This window comes from Girardinichthys multiradiatus, chromosome 5, assembly GCF_021462225.1.
Source record: "Girardinichthys multiradiatus isolate DD_20200921_A chromosome 5, DD_fGirMul_XY1, whole genome shotgun sequence".
Taxonomy (NCBI): Eukaryota; Metazoa; Chordata; class Actinopteri; order Cyprinodontiformes; family Goodeidae; genus Girardinichthys; species Girardinichthys multiradiatus.
The window spans coordinates 27,569,085-27,590,060 of record NC_061798.1 but is presented as its reverse complement, the minus strand read 5'-3'; the positions used below and the strand labels follow the sequence as shown (position 1 = coordinate 27,590,060).

Genomic DNA, 20,976 nt, shown 5'->3' with positions numbered 1-20,976 from the left:
TAAAAACAAAATACAGTGGTGCGCAAATCCTGTTCAACCTGTATGCAGTTAAATCCACCACAAAGACAAGATATTTAATGTTCAAAGTCATAAACTTTATAGTTTTTTTTTACTCAAATTTTCACCCATTTTGAATTTGATGCTTGCAGCACATTCCAGAAAACAGGGACAACAAAAGACTGGGAAAGTTGAGGAACGCTCAAAAACTGCTGATTGGAATATTCCACAGGTGAACAGGTGAATTGAAATCCGGTGAGTGTCATGATTAGGTATGCAAGGAGCATTCCCAAAAGGCTCAATCTCTCACAAACAAGGATGGTATGTGAGCAAATAGTCCAACGGTGTAAGAACAACATTTCTCTACGTACAATTGCAAGGCATTTAAGAATATCATCATCTACAGTCCGTAATATCCTCAAAAGATTCAGAGAATCTGGAGAAATCTTTACATGTAAGCAGTAAGACTGAAAACCCTCATTGAATGCCCGTGACCTTCGACCCCTCAGGACGCACTGCAATAAAAAGTGACATCATTCTGTAACAGATATTCCAACGATGGCTCAGGAACGCTTTAGAAAACCATTGTCAGTTAACACAGTTTGTCGCTACATCTACATGTTAAAACTCTACCATGCAAAACCATATGTCAGCACCACCCAGAAACACCGCCGGCTTCTCATGACCCAAGCTCATCTGAGGTGAACTGATGCATTATGAAGCCCAAAATACAAAAACAGAGACCCCAGACTGTTGAGTAACTGAAATTGTACATCATGTAAGAATAGGAACAAATTCCACCGACAAAGCTTCATCAAATACTCCTCAGTTCCCAAACGCTGATTGAGTTATTGGGAAAAGGAAAGGTGATGTAACACAGTAGTAAATATGCCCCTTCCCAGCTATTTTGGAGCATGTTGCAAGCATCAAATTCAAAATGAGTGACAATTTGCAAAATACAGTTTACACAAAGTTTTTCAGTTTGAACTTCAAATATCTTGTCTTTGTTATGTATTCAATTGCATACAGGTTGAACAGGATTTATAAATCATTGTATTCTGCACCCAGTTCTTGTCTTTAAAAAATGATTGCAGTTTTTTGTTGTATAATCACTTCAATCTGGAAAAAGGACTGTTTAATTTAAACATTAAACACAAAAACGTTAAATGAAATTTGTGTCTTTATAACTTCTGCTGCAGTAGGATGTGTGTTTCACAGCTTGTTCCTTAACATATTCATTGCATACACAGTCCAGGTGAGGGAAGGGAGGGTTGAACAATACAGCATTGTAAATGAGATATCATTTTAATCCTCATGACCTATTTTTTTATAAGAGCCCCAGCAAATCTTGGAAATGTGAGTGATGGGGTCCTTCGTGGGTCCTTGTGTTTGAGCTCATATTGCTGCTTTAAAACAGACAGAAAAAGATGATGTATGTACTGCCATCGTCTATAAATTCGTTTAAAGCCGGTCTCAGACAGATCGGATGTGTCTTCTGAGGGATAAACTCATTAATAATGATGACTAAGGATGGAAATCCTTTTTAAATTCAAACCTAGCACGCCACAGCTCTGCGTAACGTTGATGTTAGTGGGGTAGAAGAGAACAACCAGACACCTCTAATATTCAAGTGTCAGTACAGTTAAACTATGAAACAAAAGATGTTTCCTTTCCTAGCTTTAAATCCATTCCCAGCTTCCTTTTCACATTTAAGTTTATAAACGTCCACATTACAGCAATATAAACTCATTTGGAGCCACAGCCGGCTTCTGTGAGTGTTTGTAATGCCACAAAACCAAACGTATAAATCTCCCGTCTTAAGTGAGCAAAGAAGTGTTCCTGTTTCTGCTCCTGTGGGCGAAACCAGCTTTTAAAGTCCAAACTGCACATACATCGAGTGGAAGAACGGAGCAAACACATTTCTGAGCAGAGGAGGGTGAACTTAAAATTTCACGGAGGAATATTTGAGGTTTTTGAGGCCATCGTTGAAGGGCTTCAAGTTACACATACCAAACAATTAAAGATGTTGCCTGTGTCATTCCTCCACTTCCTTGCCTGTGACATCGAATTTTTATGATGAATCCAATTACATGTATGGAAAGCAAACATTAAATAAGTAAATTAAATAAATTCATTCATTCAAAATGAACAGTTGTTGAGATATATGGCCATAAATTTCACAAAAAAGGCACTTCCAGACTACTCCTTTACTCTCTTTTATGACAAAGAAGGGGAACCCCGGCTCGTAAACAGACTGCTGACTGCTGCTACAATGGCTGACAACACAGACGGTAGCAAAGAATCTGATGTTTCTTTTATTTCAGTCACTATCAGTGAAAGAAGCAGGAGAGTCAGGAGAAGAAAGTCAGCTGTCATCATACTGCAGAGCACAGGTACTGTGCTGTACTGTGATGTGCGGATCTAATTCGACCAGAGTTTGTTTTTGCTGATAGCGCTGTATTTCATGCAACAATTCTCACACATTGAATGACCTGAGACTTCCCCTTTGACGTCATTTCTGGGCGACTGTGGACTTGTAAAATTTAACAATGAAATATGTCTATTTTGTGTCACAATTGTCTTTTATCACGTCTTTAATCCTAAAATAATGTCAATTACTGCCCAAATTCTTCACTATTAAGATGTTTTATTTCAATTTCTGCATTTGTGGGAAAAGCTTCTCACAGGCACTTTAAAAGCTAATTAGGATTATACAAAAGACTGTGCTGCTATTTGTAATTTTGATGAACGACTCCATGCTCTGACGCTGTAGAGGGGTCTGCTTCTCCAGTACACGGGCTAGACAGGCTAAAAGCTTTGCTCTGCAGGTTCTGCCTCAGTCATTGGCTCTAACATCTCATCTGCGCCGGAGCCTTTCACGATGGCTGGGATTGTCTTTCTGAAAAAGAGCAGTGAGGCTCAAGGATCAGTGGAGGGAGGGACAAGTGCATAATGTGCTTAATGTCATTTCTCCCTGAAGGAGCAATTTCACTGCCTGGGGGGTTTATCTTAGGAGGTCTTGAGCCATAAAGCCTAACGGATGATGTGTTGCACAACCCCCCCCATCTGCTGGCGTGCACACTGGCAGTACAATGCACAGTCCTTGTGCACAGACACCCAATGCCTGCAGGCACGAAGCCAGACACACACATGCAGACAGAACCAGGGGAATTCATGTCAAGCTCCAGATTTGCCACCTGAGTGGTCACTCTGTCCACTGGGTGTAGTTTGCTAACTGTCAGCCCTGTGGCCGCCCTGTCTCGCAGTGCTGTTCACACACAGCGATACATACTCTTATCTTAGAGAACCTAGCGGAAGTGATCACACCGCTTAACACAAAGTGTTGATTCATTGCAACAACAAACTTAAATGTATTTAAAAGGATTTTATGTCACAGCCTAACACAAAGTAGTGCGGGGAAAGGAAAGGATACGCAGTTTTCAAATGTTTTACGAAGAAAAATATGGAAGGTGTGCCGTTTATTTGCTTTTAGTCATCATTAGTCAATAATTTTAAGATAAGTTCTAGAACCCTCTGCATTTCCTGCAATTACAGCTGCAAATGTTTTGAGGTGTGTCTCTACCTGCTTTGCACAGAGACGTCTTTAAAAATAGCTCCACCTCATTCAGATCAGAGAAAGAGTTTCTTCTGTAATGATACATTTTTAAGTCTTGCCACATATTCTTAATTGGATTTAGGTCTGGACTTTGACTAGGTCATTCTAGCACATGAAAATTTTTTAAAGCCTTTTACAGATTTATCCTAATTGCCGTCAGCTCTGACCAGTTTCACTCTTCCTGCTGGAGAAAAGCATCCCACAGCATGATGCTGCCACCACCATGCTTCACTGCAGGGAGTGTTCATTGTGACTTGCAGTGTTAGGATGCTTTAGCACTATGAAAACTCATCAGAACTCTGGTGTGGAGCAGTCAACTGGACTCCAGTCTTTGTTTGCTTGGAAGTGAACCTTAGTACAGCTCGCTTACAGTGGGAATTCAACCCACAATCCAGAGAGCCAAATGAGAAAGTAATATTGTATATTATTTACACAGATGTATGGGATCTAAAAACTTTTAAACCTTCGCTTGACATCTGTGGGATCCCTGCAGTACATCACAGTCTCACCCTCTCAGGTATATTTTCTGTACTATTGAATTTGTCTCAACCATACAGAGCAACATGCTCAATAAAAGTTGTAACTACATGATGGCGTTCAGGCAGCTTGGTCTGCTTTAAAAAGGGCACTTTCAAAGTGAGCTAAAATAAAACAAAGTGTGAAAACTCTTGGCACCCCCTTTACAATTATACAAAGTCTCCTGGGTCATTATGGTGTAAGAACATCCTTAGAATAACAGAAAACTCTTTTTATGTAGGCCAAAAAGTTTGATTTTGTTCTCATGTGATAAAAGCAATGCCTTCCACATGCTTAATGTGTCCACTACATGGATTAGGACAGCCATGTTTTGGTAGGTCTGTGCTTGTACCATGCTCTTTCCATCTTTAGATGATTGATTGAACAAAGCTTTGTAAGATGTTCAATGCTTAGACACTTTCTCCCTGAAATTCTAATATTATTCTAGGTGTAGAGAATGTATCAACTAGCAGTAGTGGGATATATACTCCACCTTGGCTGTATTACGACCGGAAGCAGTTTTAGGCAAATTTGCATCTATAGACTATAAGGGGTTAAACTAAGTGTGACATTTAAGTTTAGCAGAGAGGCAATGCCCCGAAATAACTTTACGTAGAGTGGTTGGAACTGATGAATCTTCTGTTGTTTAGAAACAATACAGTTACAATTTACCTCAGAATTTCTCCACTCTTAGATGTATCTTTTCCCAATCACATCTGATTCAAATCATTGCATTAACTCTTCAGCAGGCCATGAAGTACTGGAGAAGCCTGTCAGTCGCCCCTTTATTTAGATCAGGTCTGTGGCAGCAGGGAAAAACATGCAGGACAACATTGCTATGTCCCAAACATTTTATGTTAACATATTTTACTTGAATATATTACTTGAACTAAACAGTTTTAGCTTTCAGTTTGTTACACTTTGTTGTCTTTGTGTTGTTCCCAGTGATTTGCCAATTATAACTGTATAATTTATATTTTTTAAGGCGTCTTTTACAACCAGGCTGTGACAGACGAACCCATTTGCGTAACTGTCCCCCAAAAAGTCATTAAACCTATAATTTGTGCTGGAAAATCAATTTTCCTGCACTATACAGTACTCACCATATGTTCCCTGTCAAGAGTAAGTCATTTTCTTTTTATTTCAGGAGCAATAACCAGCTGGTGGCCTTCCTGTCCAAATACAGAGACCTGAATTTCATTAAGTCACACGGCAGGGACAATGCAAGGTAAGATGCACATTTTTAATCTTTTTAACCTCACTGTAGCAGCCCTCTCCTGCTCTCTGTCTCTTTTATCCACTCTTTTATCCAGACTTGCAGCACATACGGTGCAGCACTTGTACAGCGTGCACACTGAATCATGACGCAATTAGCTCCCGTCTGTGGGCTCTATTAATTAACCTTCTTGGTGGGGCGAGGTTACTGCCAGAGCTCCGGTTGATGCTGACACCACCCTGCTTTTCTGCCCTGTCATGCCCTTGTGGCAGACCAGTCATCACGTTGCACCGCAAGCAAAAAGACCCCAAAACAGAGGGAACAAATGCCCTGCAAGGATGCATGAGTCAGTGTGACTCAGCTCTACCTTTGTGTGATTTCTGCCGCTGTGTTTGATCACATGCTACCCTCTGACAGAAGGAAAACAGCAGCTTATTTGTTTATTAAAATGCAATGCAGACACATTTGATTAAATCAAACATCTCAACAGTTGCTTTAATCGCTTTTCCCCCCATTTACCCCATAGATTAATGTCTGAGTGTGTGGCATCAGTTCAACACATTAACCGTGTGTATCACCTTTCAGGGTGCACTCTGACCTGCCTGACCTAAATTTGACTCCCTGCATCCAACACTTGATCTGTTTGCAGGAGTAACACCACCTGCTGTGTCTCCAGGCTGTCACTGTTACTGCAGCGGGTGTAGTGAAATATTTAGAGAGCAGTTGTAGCTGCTCAGCTCGCTGTGCAATATTTATGTGTGCCATTTTTATTTTATTTTTTGCTTGTTTTATTTCTTTAAAGAGAACAGTGTTTAAAATTGTCAGGAAAGATGTTTCTTCCAGAGTTTGATAGAAGTAGGGGAATGTTGTTTTCTTGTTTAAGAAGACAAATGTGCACTGGTATAACAGTTTAAGGTGTTGGCAGAGGACCTACTCTATGTTCTCAACTCTGCTGCTCAACCCACAAGTACAGGTTACACATGTTGCACTATTTAAAGAGAAAAAAAACATGTTTTTTTTAGATGAATAATTGCCAAGAAGAATTGTTTCAGCAAAGAAAAAAAACACCAAATGCACATTTCCTGACTTTTTGTACCAGCAAGGAGTAAACAGAACTGAATATAAAGAGTGCAACAAACAGGTGAAAACAGGAAAACTGATTGCCATATGCAGGTGGACTTAATGAAGTTAATTAGCGTGGGGAGCAGTGGCATAAAAACACAATCTGAACATGAAACTAGATCTAACAGAAATAATCAAAAAAGGACAAAGAATAACTAAAGAAATAAATGCAATAACAACAAGAACCAAGAGAAACGCTGCTCATAAGGTCATAAGAAAATAATCCAAATATGATCACAAATGACCAAAACCAAACACTAGATGAATCGCGACAGTACCAACCTTTTCTCCTGAAAGAAGACTTGTGTCCAGGAGTCATCTGTGTGACCAGATCGTTGTGTTTGTCCTGATTAGGTTCATCCGTAAGCAGGGTCTGGATCGTCTCTTCTATGAGTGTGACACTCACATGTGGAGGCTGGGCGACCGAAAAATCCCAGAAGGCATCTCTGTAGACGGTGGATCTGACTGGTTCCTCCTCAACCGCATGTTTGTCGAATATGTGATCAACTCTAAGGACAATCTGGTCACCAACATGAAGCGATTCTACGCGTACACTCTGCTTCCTGCTGAGGTAGCACAGGCCACCGCACAAACACAGGCGAGGTCCCTAACTAGCAAGCACTGATTTGTATTTATGCTGCATCATTTAACAAAAGACTCTCACACTGTTTCCCTTTTGTTAATGTGAGATGACTCAAAGCTGGACAGAAATTCTTAGATTGAGGGGAAGATGTGAGATTGTACATTCTCAGCCATTAATTTAGGTTATGTGAAAACATAAACTTCTGCAGAGAAATTGAATGTTTATCTTGAGCTGCCTTGAATCTTATTTTCTTTCTGCTCCCAATCCTATTTCCTCTTGTGAATTGGCTTCTGTGGGAAAACAACAGGCACACACTTTTCTAATTTTCCGTCTCTTTTATTTTTCCCACCTTATCTCGCTGGCTATTTCGGTTCCTCATTTCCCAGTCGTTCTTCCACACCGTGCTGGAGAACAGTGGCCACTGTGGGAGCATGGTGGATAACAACCTGCGCATCACAAACTGGAACCGTAAACTGGGCTGCAAGTGTCAGTACAAGCACATCGTGGACTGGTGTGGATGCTCTCCCAATGACTTCAAGCCTTCAGATTTTCACCGCTTCCAGGTAAACGCAACACACAGGCTATTCTGATCGATCGATGGTTTCTTGGTGACAAATTGACTTTTTTCTTCTCCCTGATAAAATGGGGTTGTAGGATTAATGTTAGTTTCAAAAAGCAGCTACACAGTATAGCTGAAAAATAGAATTCCACTAGTGTCCACCTTGAGGGAAAAATATTAGACATTTTAGTGTTTAAACCTTACCTGACATGACATTTAAAGGGTCATGGTCAACTTTACAATGAGTCGAAGGTAGTAGCTCAATAAGGCAGTTTTAACCTTAACTCTTGCTTTTTACTGCCACAAAAGGCGTTAATTTCTCCTGAGGTGTACCCCCATAGAGGCTTACGCATCTTCCTTCCAATTTTACCTTCAATTAAGTGTTTGACTCCTTCTGTTTGTGCATTCCTTCACACAGTGCAGATCTCAATACATAGAGAAACTAGCAGCTGCAGCAGTCGAACCAGTTTCTCTTTCAGGGGGAAAAACACTTAGATGGTCAGAAAAGATTTGATAGTATGCACGGCCTGTTATGTTGATCAGTTTGCTCTAGAGCTATCCTAAGGTTGGCATGTTTCCTCTTGATTTCGATGTGAATTGTTGATATTTCGGCTTGTAACATATTTCAGAGCGGTTTTAGTAGATAATGTGCAGATAAAATAGAAGAAGTCCATGATTTTGAAAATTATTTAAACAAAACAGACAAACCCCCAGGTCTTAGCAGTTGATACTTTGCATCAGCCCACTGAAATAAATACATTTTTTTAGCTAATAGCTTTTTAAAATAAGAAAATATTTAATGTCTGTCAAACTCTGTTAACTTTAGTCTTGTTCATCGATCTGACTAAAGAAAATATTGGAAATTTTATTGGAATTTTTATTTAAAATAGGTTCTTTGCTGTCATGATTTGGGGTTGTTTGGTTTTTGGTTTCGGGTTTTTTCCTTATGTTTTTCACTGTTCAGGTTTTGAATTATGTTTTGGTTTATTTTCCTGGTCATGCTTTTGTTTTGTCGTCTTGTTCATGTTTTGTCAAGTTTGGTTTTCGGATCTGGTTATGCTTTTGCTTCATGTTTTTCTAGTTTGTGTTCAAGAGTCTCTGTTTTGCTCCAGTCACGTTTTGCTCTGTTAATTAAGTTTATTCGGTTCACCTGCTTCAAGTTAATCTGTCTCCTTGCTCCACCTGGTTTTCACGCCATATATTCACACCTGTTCTGTTAGTCGTCGCGGAGACATTTCTCATGCCTTGCTCTCAAACCAAGTCTTGTCTTTTTGATCATGCCATGCCTGTCTTGCCTGCCCGTTTGTTTTGTTCCTGCCTCCTGCTGAGTGTGAGTTTTCGTAATTAAACCTTTTCTTCACTTACCATCACGCTGCCTGCTCGTCTGCATTCTGGGGTCCAATATCAAGTAAACCGTGACACTTTGCTAAGCTTACTGTTATGTGGAGACATAATCCTGGTCAGCCTTTTTGGTTTAGGATCCTAACTGATCATAGATCAAAGTGGTTTATCAAATATGAAAATACATTCTTTTAAAAAATAGCGAGAAAAGACTTTATATTTGGAAAAAGCAGACAGTGTCCGAAGAAAACAGACTTTCAGAGAGTCTGGGTAAAAATGTATCAAGATCTCTGCAAAAGAACACGAGAAGGTCTGGATACCTGGGAGCCAAATAATAAAAGTAATAAAAGAAAACAGGGATAACTCAAAATTTTTGCATAGTTATTTATTTAAAGAGACAATCAAATCCATGATTGTTCTAAAACTTTGTCATAGCGACTTTATAAGATTTCGATAAGATTTCACACTAATTTGTAATTTGACGATATTTCATTGCTCCTTCTAAATACGTTTAGAAATATAGCTAAAAGAATAAAAAGAAATGTTATTTCAGTAATGAAAGGTGTCATAAATAATAACAAACAGATATATCAAACACGTTCCTCAGGGAAGCTCTTAAACACTAAAGTCAACATGAAAATATGTCTCCCTTTCATGCATGGGTGCTGGATTTTGTACAAAATCAACAGAAGTCAGTAATAATAAAAAGAGCTGTCCTCTTACGCTCGGCGTCCCACCGCAGTCACTGTCAATATGTGCAAAATAACATCTCCATTAAGGATGACCCTTATAGAGGAGAAAAAAGCAGCAGCTGTGATTAGGTCCTATTTGCTTTTGGTATTAGGAGAGAGTGGGAATTTGTTTGGCTTATCAAAATAAAATAAGTTTGTTTTACTATTTGACTTTCAGGGGTCATTTAAAGCAGAAAAAGCTGCAGTACAAAGTGACCCTAAATTTTCTGCCTCAGCTTAGCTGCATTTTTACTTGTATCCTTCAAGTGGTAAGTCCCTTCATCTGTCCGGCTCTCCACACACCAGCCATCACACTGACCTCTGCTCTCCCTTTGCCAAACCCGGCTGTCTCGCCTCTGTCTCTGACAGACCGGTGCCATAGCATTACCCTGAGCTCCTTGGCGCTGCTGCTTTGTCTGGTTGGCACCCAACATGGTTTCAGTGAGGTCTGACCCTGGAAACAAAGCAGCCCTGTTATATGACTAACTGATCCTCTTATTAATTATTTCAGTATTGATGCTAATCTATTTATAAAGTTCATCCAAAACAATGCAAGCTGGACCAGAGTGCTGGGGAACACAATGGAGAAAGAACATAAAACCAAGATTTTTCACTAAGATTGAATAAAAGAAAACATATGAAATCAAGTAAAACCAATAAAAAATCTAAAAGTGATCAAATATTATAGAACAGCTGAATAACCCTTTAAATAATATCTGTTAAATTAAGCAACAATTAAGACAAAAATAGAAGTCTTAAATAATGTCCCACGTGTCCTGGGTGAATTTGAAGCCCATTCACGTGGGGGACTTGGAGAGTGTGTGTGTGGCCTTTCTGTGTTGTATCATTAGATACAGGTGCTCCTCAATAAATTAGAATATAATTTAAATGTTTAAGTAATTGAGTTTGAGAAACTAAACCCATTTGTTTCATTACACACAGAGTGATGTATTTCAACAATCTACTGTTTTTCTGTTAACTTTGATGCTCCTGGCTTACAGCTAATTAAAAATCCAAAATACATTCTTCAGAAAATTGTAACATTACATAAAACTTAAAAAAGTGGATTTTTATTACAGAAATGGTATGTTATGGCCTTCACAATCATGGCAAATACTGTTAACTAGTCAGAAAAAGTGATTGCTAAGGTCAATGCTAAGGAAGCTGGCTGTTTACAGGGTGCTGCATCCACGCATTTTAATGGAAAGTTATGTGGAAGAAAAATGTATAGTAGAATAAGGTGCACCTGCAATAATTCAGCCTTGCAAAGATTGTAAAGCAAAGCCCATCCAGGAGTTTGGGCAACATTTACAAGAGCCAGAGCTTCAAAAGACACCAAACCTAGATGTACCTATCGGCCATGGTCGTGGCAGATGACCGCTCACACTGAGCCTGGTTCTGCTGGAGGTTTCTTCCTGTTAAAAGGGAGTTTTTCCTCTCCACTGTTGCTACATGCATGCTCAGTATGAGGGATTGCTACAAAGTCAACGCCAGTGACTGTCCACTGTCTCTACATGCTCATCCAGGAGGAGGGAATGCTGCAAGTCACTGACTGGATGCAATCTGCTGGGTTTCCTTAGATAGAAAAACGTTTTATCCAATTTGAATAAAAAGCTAACTCCGACTGCACTGTTCAATGGTTAGGATTAATTGGAATGTATGAACCTGACTGTTGTGAAGTGCCTTGAGACAACATGTGTTGTGAATTGGCGCTATATAAATAAAACTGAATTGAATTGAATTACCTGGGACTTGGACAGCTACAACTGTTGCATTACCATTGATAAGACACTTCTGAACCAGAGACAACATTAGACAAGTCTTACCTGGGCTTAGGAGAAAAAGGACTGGACTGTTGCTCAGTGGTCTAAAGTCCTCTTTTAGTATTAAATTAAATTATGCATTTGATTTGGAGATCAAGGTTCCAGAGTCTGGAAGAAGAATAGAGGGACATATAATCTCAGTAACTTGAGGTCCATTGTAAAGTTTCCACAGTCAGAGCCATATCATCTGCTGGTTTTGGTCAACTGTGTTTCATCAAGACCAAAGTCTACCAGGACTTCTTAGAGCATTTCATGAATACTCGCTTTAATAGCAATGCTAGCACTGTAACTTAGGTATGCACGATATATCGGCATCAACATTGGTATTAATAGGTGCTAGTCATTTTTTAACATATCGAAATGGTCCAATAAGTTGAACTGGACTGATATTAATGAGCGTTGTTGTTTGTCATTGTCGTTTGTATGTGTCTCGGGAAGAGGGCAGGGAGGGGGTTGGCCATGTGGTATTTGATTGGGCATGTTGCGGTGATAGTGATGCAGCACATGATTCTTTCAAACAACTCCACAGAGTGTGTGCCAGGGCCCCCTCATCCTGGAAACATATCCTTGTCTAATTTAACATCTCTGACCTGCCATATATCATCCAACACTTACTGCTACATGAGAAAAAAGCTGAATTCCAAGAAAATAAGCCACCCCTTGATTAGGTCTCCTGTTTTATCTTCTTAGCTTTTTTTTTTTCTTAGCAGGTAACACCAAAGTGTTTGGTACTGCATGATAAATAGTTTGGTGTCTGGAACTAAAGAAAGAGGCCTTTGTGTGCAAGCCAAGCTGTGGAGGCAGCAAATTTCATGATGCATCATCAACCGCAGAAGAAAGGACGTGGCACGGCCAAAGAGATGGAAAAAGATGTGGATAAAATGGAGCCAAAGACCAAACTGAGACAGATAATGGGGAAAACATTTGGTTGAAAGTTCTGCTGAATCATACTGCCCAAATATACATGCTGATTGATAGGATGTATAGACCTTTTTCTCTTCCTTACCTTTCTTAAGAAAATATCATTGACAAATATTGATTGGAGTTCTGAGTGACTTCCAGTTCAGTGATGCACCTCAAATCCCATCAATGGTCAATGCGTTGTGATGTTACCGCTCTTTTAAAAACCCTTTTTATTGAAATGTTGGTGTTGTATTTTCATGGCGTCTTACCCAATATATTGTCTTTTGTTTGGAGGCAGGGCTGTATATTCTTCTGCCTTGAAACAATTCAATTCAGTTTTATTTATATAGCCGCATAATACAGATTTCAAGTTCATTACATACGATCCAATTAATCCTTACTATCGAACAGTGCAGTAGGATTCAGTTTATTATTCAAACTGGCTAAAAAGTTTTTCTGTCTAAGGAAACCCAGCAGATTGCATTGAGTCAGTGACTTGCAGCATTCACTCCTCTTGGATGAGCATGTAGTGACTGTGCAATAGAAAAATCCCTTTTAACAGGAAGAAGCCTCCAGCAGAACCAGGTACCAAAGTACCAGTGGTACTTTCTATAGGAAAGAAAAGTAAAACAGTATTGGTTATAGCTCCTTTAGAGGCTTCATCTAGGAGAGAAAGACAGCTAAGCAGATGAACTCTGAGCCAGTTTTGAAGTGTGGAGTATGAAAGAGAGCACATACAGTTAGGCACAATAGAAGCTCAGCCAGTAGCTATGATTAGAAGAGACCGGGTTAAACACTGAAAGACAGGGCAAAGTGTATCATCTGTATAAAGGTGAGCAATACGTTTTTGGCAGCAGCAGCTCAGCCAATGCCCCCCCTCCAGGAAGGTACCACAGCTAAACACAGAGCCAGGCCAGATGTAGCTTCTAGAAACAGAAAAAACAGAGAGAGAACATAAAGTTAAAAGCTGAAATAAGAGCAAATAATGCAAAATTGGAGAGTAGTATGAGAATGTAGCAGAGAGACTGAAAGTGGTCATTATGTCCTCCAGCAGTCAAAGCCTATAGCAGCATAACTACAGAGATAACTTGGGATAACCTAAGCCACTCTAACTATAAGCTTTATCAAAAAGGAAAGCTTTAAGTCTAGTCATAAAAGTAGAGATACCTCAATATTTCAGCCAGCCATTAAACTTTTTTCCAGAGGACGTTTGGTTAGTCCATGTGCCGCAAATTTCAGTCCAGGTTGAAGGTGTCCATTTTGGCTGACTCTGGAGTTCCAGCATTTTCCAGTTAATGACATACTGATAAGTAGTTCCTCTGATTTTTCTTGAACATCCTAACAAATTTTATTTCTTCTGAGGGTGAAGGTTTGGGTCATATGATTGAAACAAGGACACAACTTGGTGCTTAAACAAGACAATGGCCTAAAATACATATCAAAACTGTTTTTTGAATAGACAAAGCAGCCTTGCACTAAGCTTCTGTATGTGAAGATTTGAGCCTTTAGAGAGCTACTTGAAATCAATAACCAGTTCAATAGAATGAACTAATAAACTATAAATGTTTACTTAGGATAGGAGGTAATGTAGACTCTTGATTTAAAGTTTCTGTTTTAAAAATCTTTCACTTTTTTACTATCTGAATACATTAGGAGAGCATAAACACCCTTAGTTTATTGCTACAATGTTGCCAATACTGACAGCCATTGGGAACCTTTAACATATAGAAATGTAATTGTAGATGGAAAAGTGAGACCAAATATGGGGTAATTTTAATTTAGTGCAGCTTCTAATTCATTCACAAATCTCTGAGAAGATTTGCCCATTTTCCTTCTGCTGTTTTCAGCTACCCGTTACTCCACCTCTTATCAGCACTTTGTCTCTGCTCACCTATCATTTAGACACACATCTCACACATCACATTTGTTCCCCTCACATCCTGGCACACCACCGTTTAATAAGCTTCTTCTTTTTTCTTCTCTTTATCTCCTCTGTCCCTGCTTCGTTCCTCCGCTTGCCTCCCGTCTCGCTCTGCATTTCTGCAGCAAACAGTGAGGCCCACCTTCTTTGCCAGGAAGTTTGAGGCCAGCGTGAACCAGGAGATAGTGAACCAGCTGGATGCCTACCTGTTTGGACCGTTTCCTCAGGGAACCCCGGGTCTGAACTCGTACTGGGAGAATGTTTACGACGAGCCAGATGGCGTCGCCAGCCTGTCGGACACGCTGCTCACGTACTACCACTCCTTCACACGGATGGGCATGGTGAGGGCTGCGGCCTCACTGCAGGGAAACCCAAACGATCACAGCTGCAGGTTAGTTGTGTAAAAATGTGTGTGACAGAGAAGGTAAACAGCAAACACATTTATTTCACTACATCCACTCTTATAATTGCTGCTCTTATCACACACCTGCAGCTCATGTTTGTCCACAGTTTGTTTTCTTCTCGGAAGCCAGATGTACCTTTATTAGCTTCACAAACCTTATTGTACAGCACATAAATGGCCTTTTGTGTTTCTCCTTGTGCATGACTTCATAAGATTACATGTCATGGAAATAGGTTGACAATGGAGGGCTTCAATAAGCAACTGGGAAGCCTTTCATTTCGTAACACAATATGACACCGTCAATTTATCCCTAAGATAATGATGCGATGTATGCCATACCACAGAAAGCCAGGCTGGTCTGTTATTAGTAGAAATTAATGAATTTTAGAGTGCTGTTAACATATAGTATTTGCTTAAAATAAAAATAGAGCTCTATGCCAGCTTGATGTACCAAACTTTTGGTATCATTTTTTTTATTTGCAGCTGGTCGCAGTATTTCAGTTTGGTTTTCCTTTCTAAAAAATCATCTGCGTTACTTTTCCAAACTGAATCCACTTGGGATCCATCCTTGGGATGCAACAGTCAGTTTTGTAGCTAATTTTCGATTTCTGTATTTTGTAAAGCTTTTACCCGATACCAATTTTGTGTAACCTTTTAGAAATAAGAATATAAAAAGATGTAAGAACAGAATTCCAAGATATTTTTTCCAATGGTCAATAATTATTTTTTTAAGGAACAGTCAACATCATGTAGTGTGTTAGGGATTAGTCACTGTGCAACAGGGCTTTACTATGATTACTATTACTGAATTCACATTGAGCTCTTTAGCATCTTATGTTAAAGGTTAACATGGCTAGCTTTCTGTCTGTATTCTCTAAAGAATGTAGATCCTTACTGTAACTCAGAGATTTCCAACAGGCTGCCAACATTTCCAAATACATGTTCCACGTCAGAGGTCAAAAGCTCAAAAGGATAAAACAGAGAAACTTTGCTGTTATACATTGAGCCTTCCTGTTATCTGCTGAAAGTCTTGCTCTCTCTCGCAGCCTGAATGAACAGCAGACCTGTCCTATCATAGAAAATGCATTTGTTTTTAAAAAGCTTCTAGCATCTCTGTGCCTCATTCTGATTTTCCCTTATTAATACTGAAAATAGCTAACCTCGAATCTTCAGTAACTTCCACAACGGTGAATGATGTGTCAGCGTGATATGTACCTGGTATGTTACATTCATTGATCAAAAAACAATAAGCTTTTTGAGTTTCCAAACAACTAAAACAATCATCCAATTCCCGTCACAAGCCTCGATGCTTGTGCTCTTGACAGGAGCATGACCATTTGAAAAAGATGCACACATATTTTGCTGGAAAAACTGCTGAATGGACCTTATGAGATTAGACAGGTTGTCTGTTCACTGCAGTAGTTTTAAAGCTAAGGTTTCCCAAGCACCACCATGCTGCCAATACATTTTAAAACAATACTAAAACCTTCTCATATTTGTAGTATTTTTTCACCAAAAGTAAACAAAATGTGTCATTTTCAGCTTAATTTCATGTTCTGTTTTTACTCAGAGAATTTCCAAGCTTCTTGTTAAAAAAATAAACTTGACAATACATAAACAAAAAATGCCAAAGTTGTCTATTTAAAAAATTATTTTTGGAAATAAATCGGGCTTTAAGATTAATCAATAAGTCCATCACTTAGTCAACAGAGTAACTGATATAAAAATTGTCATTAGTGGCAACCCTAGATGTTACACGATGTAAATGACCATAATAGTGACGGGAAAGTTTCAGAACCCGTTACAAAAACTGATGATCAGTACCGCTGCCTGTGCTGCACTTGCTGTTGTTATATAGGCATCATCGCAATAGTAGGGCTGAAATTATTTTAGTGGATTAATGACTAATTGATTATTAAAATAATCGTCAACAAATTTAGTAATTGAATAATTGTTAACTAGACTATATAGACTATAAAACATGACATTTGCTGAAAAAACAACCCATTTAGACCAGTAATTAAGCCAAAACTGTACAAAAAATACCTATTTTGCATTTAAGATGAATATCTTCTTGGTCTGTAAATATGTTTTATCCAGAACCCCTCAAGTTGCATAGCTTTAGCTTCACCTGGTTCAAATTCTGTAAAGAAATCTCCTATTATTTTGCTCTTTGATTATTAATCAGTGAATCAAAAAAATACTCTACAGATTAATTAATTAATTAGCAAAAGAATCGTTAGTTGCAGGCCTATGCAGAAGGACTCATTTTTTTATGCAAACTGCTATGATTTCCTCCTCATATGCAGGATGTGAAGCGGCAGAACACAACAACCCCCACCCCACCCCCACCCACACTGCTGCCTGCATTGTAAGCTTTCTATAAAATGTTCCAGGTAAAAGCAAAAGATGAAAGGAAACCAGATTTTATGGTTTCCATGTGTCAAACCTAAAAAAGGCATCTGTCAGCTAAGCTGATTCTATTCAGACACTGCATCTGTTAACATAGAGGACAGGAACATAAAAGCAACATGCCTGTATGTACACTATATTGCCAAGTCTGCCTTCACACACGAGCTTAAATAACACCATTCTTCATCCATAGGGTTTAATATGATGCCGTCCCACTCGTTGCAGCGTTAAAAGATTCAACTCTTATTGTAAGGCTTTTCACAAGGTTTAGGAGTGTGTTGTTAAGATTGTTTACCATTGTTCCAGAAGCACATTTGTGAGGTCAGACACTGATGTTGGACGAGAAGGCCTGGCTCGCAGTCTCTTTTCTAATTCATCTCATTGATATTCTGTTGAGTTGAGGTCAGGAATCTGTGTAGGCCAGAAAACTTCTCCACTACAAATCCATATCTTTGTGGTTCTTGCTTGGTGGTGTGCAGTCATGTTGGGACATGACAGGCTCATCCACAAATTTTCCAGGTAGTGGAATGCATGAAACATTCAATCAAGCAATCAACTGTATTTATACCCATAGGTAGATCTGATTACAGTGAGGTGAGTCGGCTTTCTTTCCAAAAAAACAAAATATATAATATAGACATACATTAGAGAGAATGAATAAACTTTAGAGTAAAAAAAAAAACAACAAATAAAAACATCTCCACCTTAAGAACGATATCAGAATAACAGACATTAAGACAAAATACAGAAGACAAGACGGGACAAGATACAAAAAAGAATTGAGAAATAAACAATATTCAGAATACCGTATTTTCCGCACTATAAGGCGCACCGGATTATAAGGCGCACCTTCAATGAATGGCCTATTTTAGAACTTTTTTCATATATAGGGAGCACCGGATTATAAGGCGCATAGAATAGAAGCTACTGCAGTGAAACGTTTGACTGGGGTTGCGTTATGCATCCACTAGATGGAGCTGTGCTAAAGAGAATGTCAACAAAACAGTCAGATAAGTCAGTCAGTCAAACTTTATTAATACACTACAAACCAGCGTTCTGATAACTCCATTCACTCTCATGGTAAGGTCTCCTCTACATAGAAATCTATTGAATAGAGCCAACCGCACGTTAGGAATGCATTGGAGTCTATGAAGTTGAAGTTGAAATCAAACGTTAGTTAAAACGTGAAAGGGAACTTTTCCCTGATTCAGTAAACACGTAAAAGAAACAGTTTGATGCACTAAATCAAACGTTAGTACATTCACAATATAGTAGCGTTAACTGTTGAATTCTCTCGCTGCTGCTCTATTCCCATGTTCGACTGCGTAGCTGACAGCCTTGAGTTTGAACTCAGCATCGTAAGCGTGTCTCTTGAAAGGTGCAATTTTGGGGTCGTTATACACACACAAGTGGTGTTGGACTAAGAGTAAGCACAGTACAGGTGTTTACCACTATTACTGCGGCGACGCCCCTGACTACGGTAGCCGTAATGCTGCAAGCGGTGCGGCTTTGTAGTTTACCAGTCGTACTGAAACATTTTGACAGAGCGCCGTGTACAACCAGTATGGATCAACCAATTAACCAATTGATCCATATATAAGGATTACAAGGCGCACTGTCATTTTTTGAGAAAATTAATGGTTTTTAAGTGCGCCTTATAGTGCGGAAAATATGGTATACTAAAATTGAATTTCGGAGACTGATGGCAACAGCACAAAGCTGGAGCCAGGAGCCCCAGGAGCCTGGCGTTCACACACTCAGTTCTGAGAGTGATCCTTTCTTTCAAAGATTTTTCTGTATCTGCAGCATAGGTTTTGAGGCTTTTCAAGCAGCAAAGGGAACAATTGTGAATGGCTCAAACTCAGAGGTCACAAAGGATGTGTGTATTTGATGTAAGCAATCAGCAACTAAATCTAAACTGCACTTTTTATGTATAAGTATTTTTTTTACATTAATTAACAATACATTAATTAACTATATACAATCTGTGGTGTGTATAGTTGCACACATGCTGTATACAGGTCATGCTTTTACACTAACTTCCTGTTGTATTCCACCGAGCGTTATAGGAGGAAAACAAGTTGGAAGCTCAGCCAAAAGTTATACCTGAATGTGCAGAATGTGCTTTTAGTTTTTGCTATACAGTAAATATAACAATGAAAGTATTATAGTAGACTAAGTACTAAAATAACAGTGTTAGAAAAGCATATCATAGACACATCAACAGAGAGTAAAGTTGGTTCTAAAACTATTAACATTAGTTATCGCATTAGCAAAAATTACAACAAGGTCATAAAAACCAAAAATAAAGTCTTATGGATTGGATGGATTGAGTTATAAAGTGTGGGTTAGAAATACAAAACTGGACTAAAATATGAAAACAGCTGTTCAGAAATATGTTGTCATTTAGCAAATGCAGTTCACATCCAGACCCAGATGAAGTCCTGGGTTTGAACGTAATCTGTTTTTCTCAGATGTATGTTGATGTTCTAGGTTTTACAGCCATTACAGCAATTTCTTTGATTTACAGCAGAGAGACTGCGAACAGGCTACTCAGAGGAAAAACATAAGAGGGTTAAGAACTAAGAATGGCACTCTGCAAAAGTTGAATGAGAGAATACATGGTAGTATCTTTAGTGACAGAACTTTCACAGGTTCATTTAATCCTGTTTGTCTGTTATGTTCAAATTCAAATTCCTACTAAATGAAACTGATTTACGGTAAATACCCTATTGTAGATTGCCAACTCAGTCGGTAAGAGAGGGGGAACATTCTTGTATTTTGATTCACAGATAAAATAACCAGCTTAGGTGTTAAAGAGTCCAGAAGTGCAGCTGATTTATCTTTGTTAGGGTTATTTATGTGCAATAAACAAGAGAATTAAAAGGGAAACAACACCAAAAGGGTATTTTCACATAGTGAAGTAGGTCATATTGATGCCTCCTTAGAATATGTCATATTTTAATAGAAAACCATAATTTAAATACTGATCTCAGTTCTTTGAAAGTGTCATAATCCTGAGCTCCTATGATTTATGTTGTGGCGGCTTGTCTGACCAAACATAGAAGTGCATTTGCTTCCATGAGGAAGCAGACACACTTCTAGGTCTTTCTTCACCTAACATTCCAGTGTATATGCACTAAAATGCTATGGTAGAATTAAGCAACACTTTGTCTGAAAGTAAGTAGCAGCTGTAAAATGAAAAACCAATAAAAGCTACTTTGTGCAAAAGGAGTCTTTAGTACTGGATGTGGTTACTTACACCGTATATTGTGCATGTAACAATGCAGATGTTGTCTTTGTCAGCTGACATTTTGCTATACCCGTTTAATACTATCAAACTGCCTCCAGTGTTAATGCAGCGGAGGTGCCTGTTGTATATACTACACATACCAAGGATCATTTTGGAGTAACATTTGGTTGTAAGTTTATGGTACTAAGCTTTATTTGAAATACTTAGATATAATAGATTTTACAGGAACTTGCAGTATGTGGTAATTGAATTTCCAAGCCCTGTTGAGCAACAGCATCATCATTAAAATAATCTAGCCGAGACTGGAAAAGTGTTAAATTATTGGTAGACCCAGTTGTGCCTAATGTGGTATATTTGCATCATACTTGAATGTTTTATTTATGTTTTATAGTCAAATTAACAATCTCTACTTAATTTAGTTTGTACTTGACAAAAGAAAACAAGAATATCTTTTATAAATTTTAAATAAATTTATGTAGTAGGAGGTTAAAAATAATTATGATTTTATTGAAGTAAGGCTTCAATAAAATCATAATTATTAAAGTGTATTAAAATGTTTTACAGCTAAAATTGTGCATGG

At 38.6% G+C, this 20,976-nt stretch overlaps 1 protein-coding gene across 1 annotated transcript in view; it reads left to right on the top strand.

Moving 5' to 3' along the window:
- Positions 1–20,976, top strand: part of xylt1 (xylosyltransferase I) — a 120,105-nt gene that overhangs the window by 80,438 nt on the left and 18,691 nt on the right. The window contains exons 5-8 of the mRNA XM_047364458.1: positions 5,277–5,357; positions 6,822–7,038; positions 7,437–7,613; positions 14,454–14,719. Coding sequence (XP_047220414.1) covers positions 5,277–5,357; positions 6,822–7,038; positions 7,437–7,613; positions 14,454–14,719 — 741 coding nt within the window. The remainder of the gene's footprint in view (positions 1–5,276; positions 5,358–6,821; positions 7,039–7,436; positions 7,614–14,453; positions 14,720–20,976) is intronic.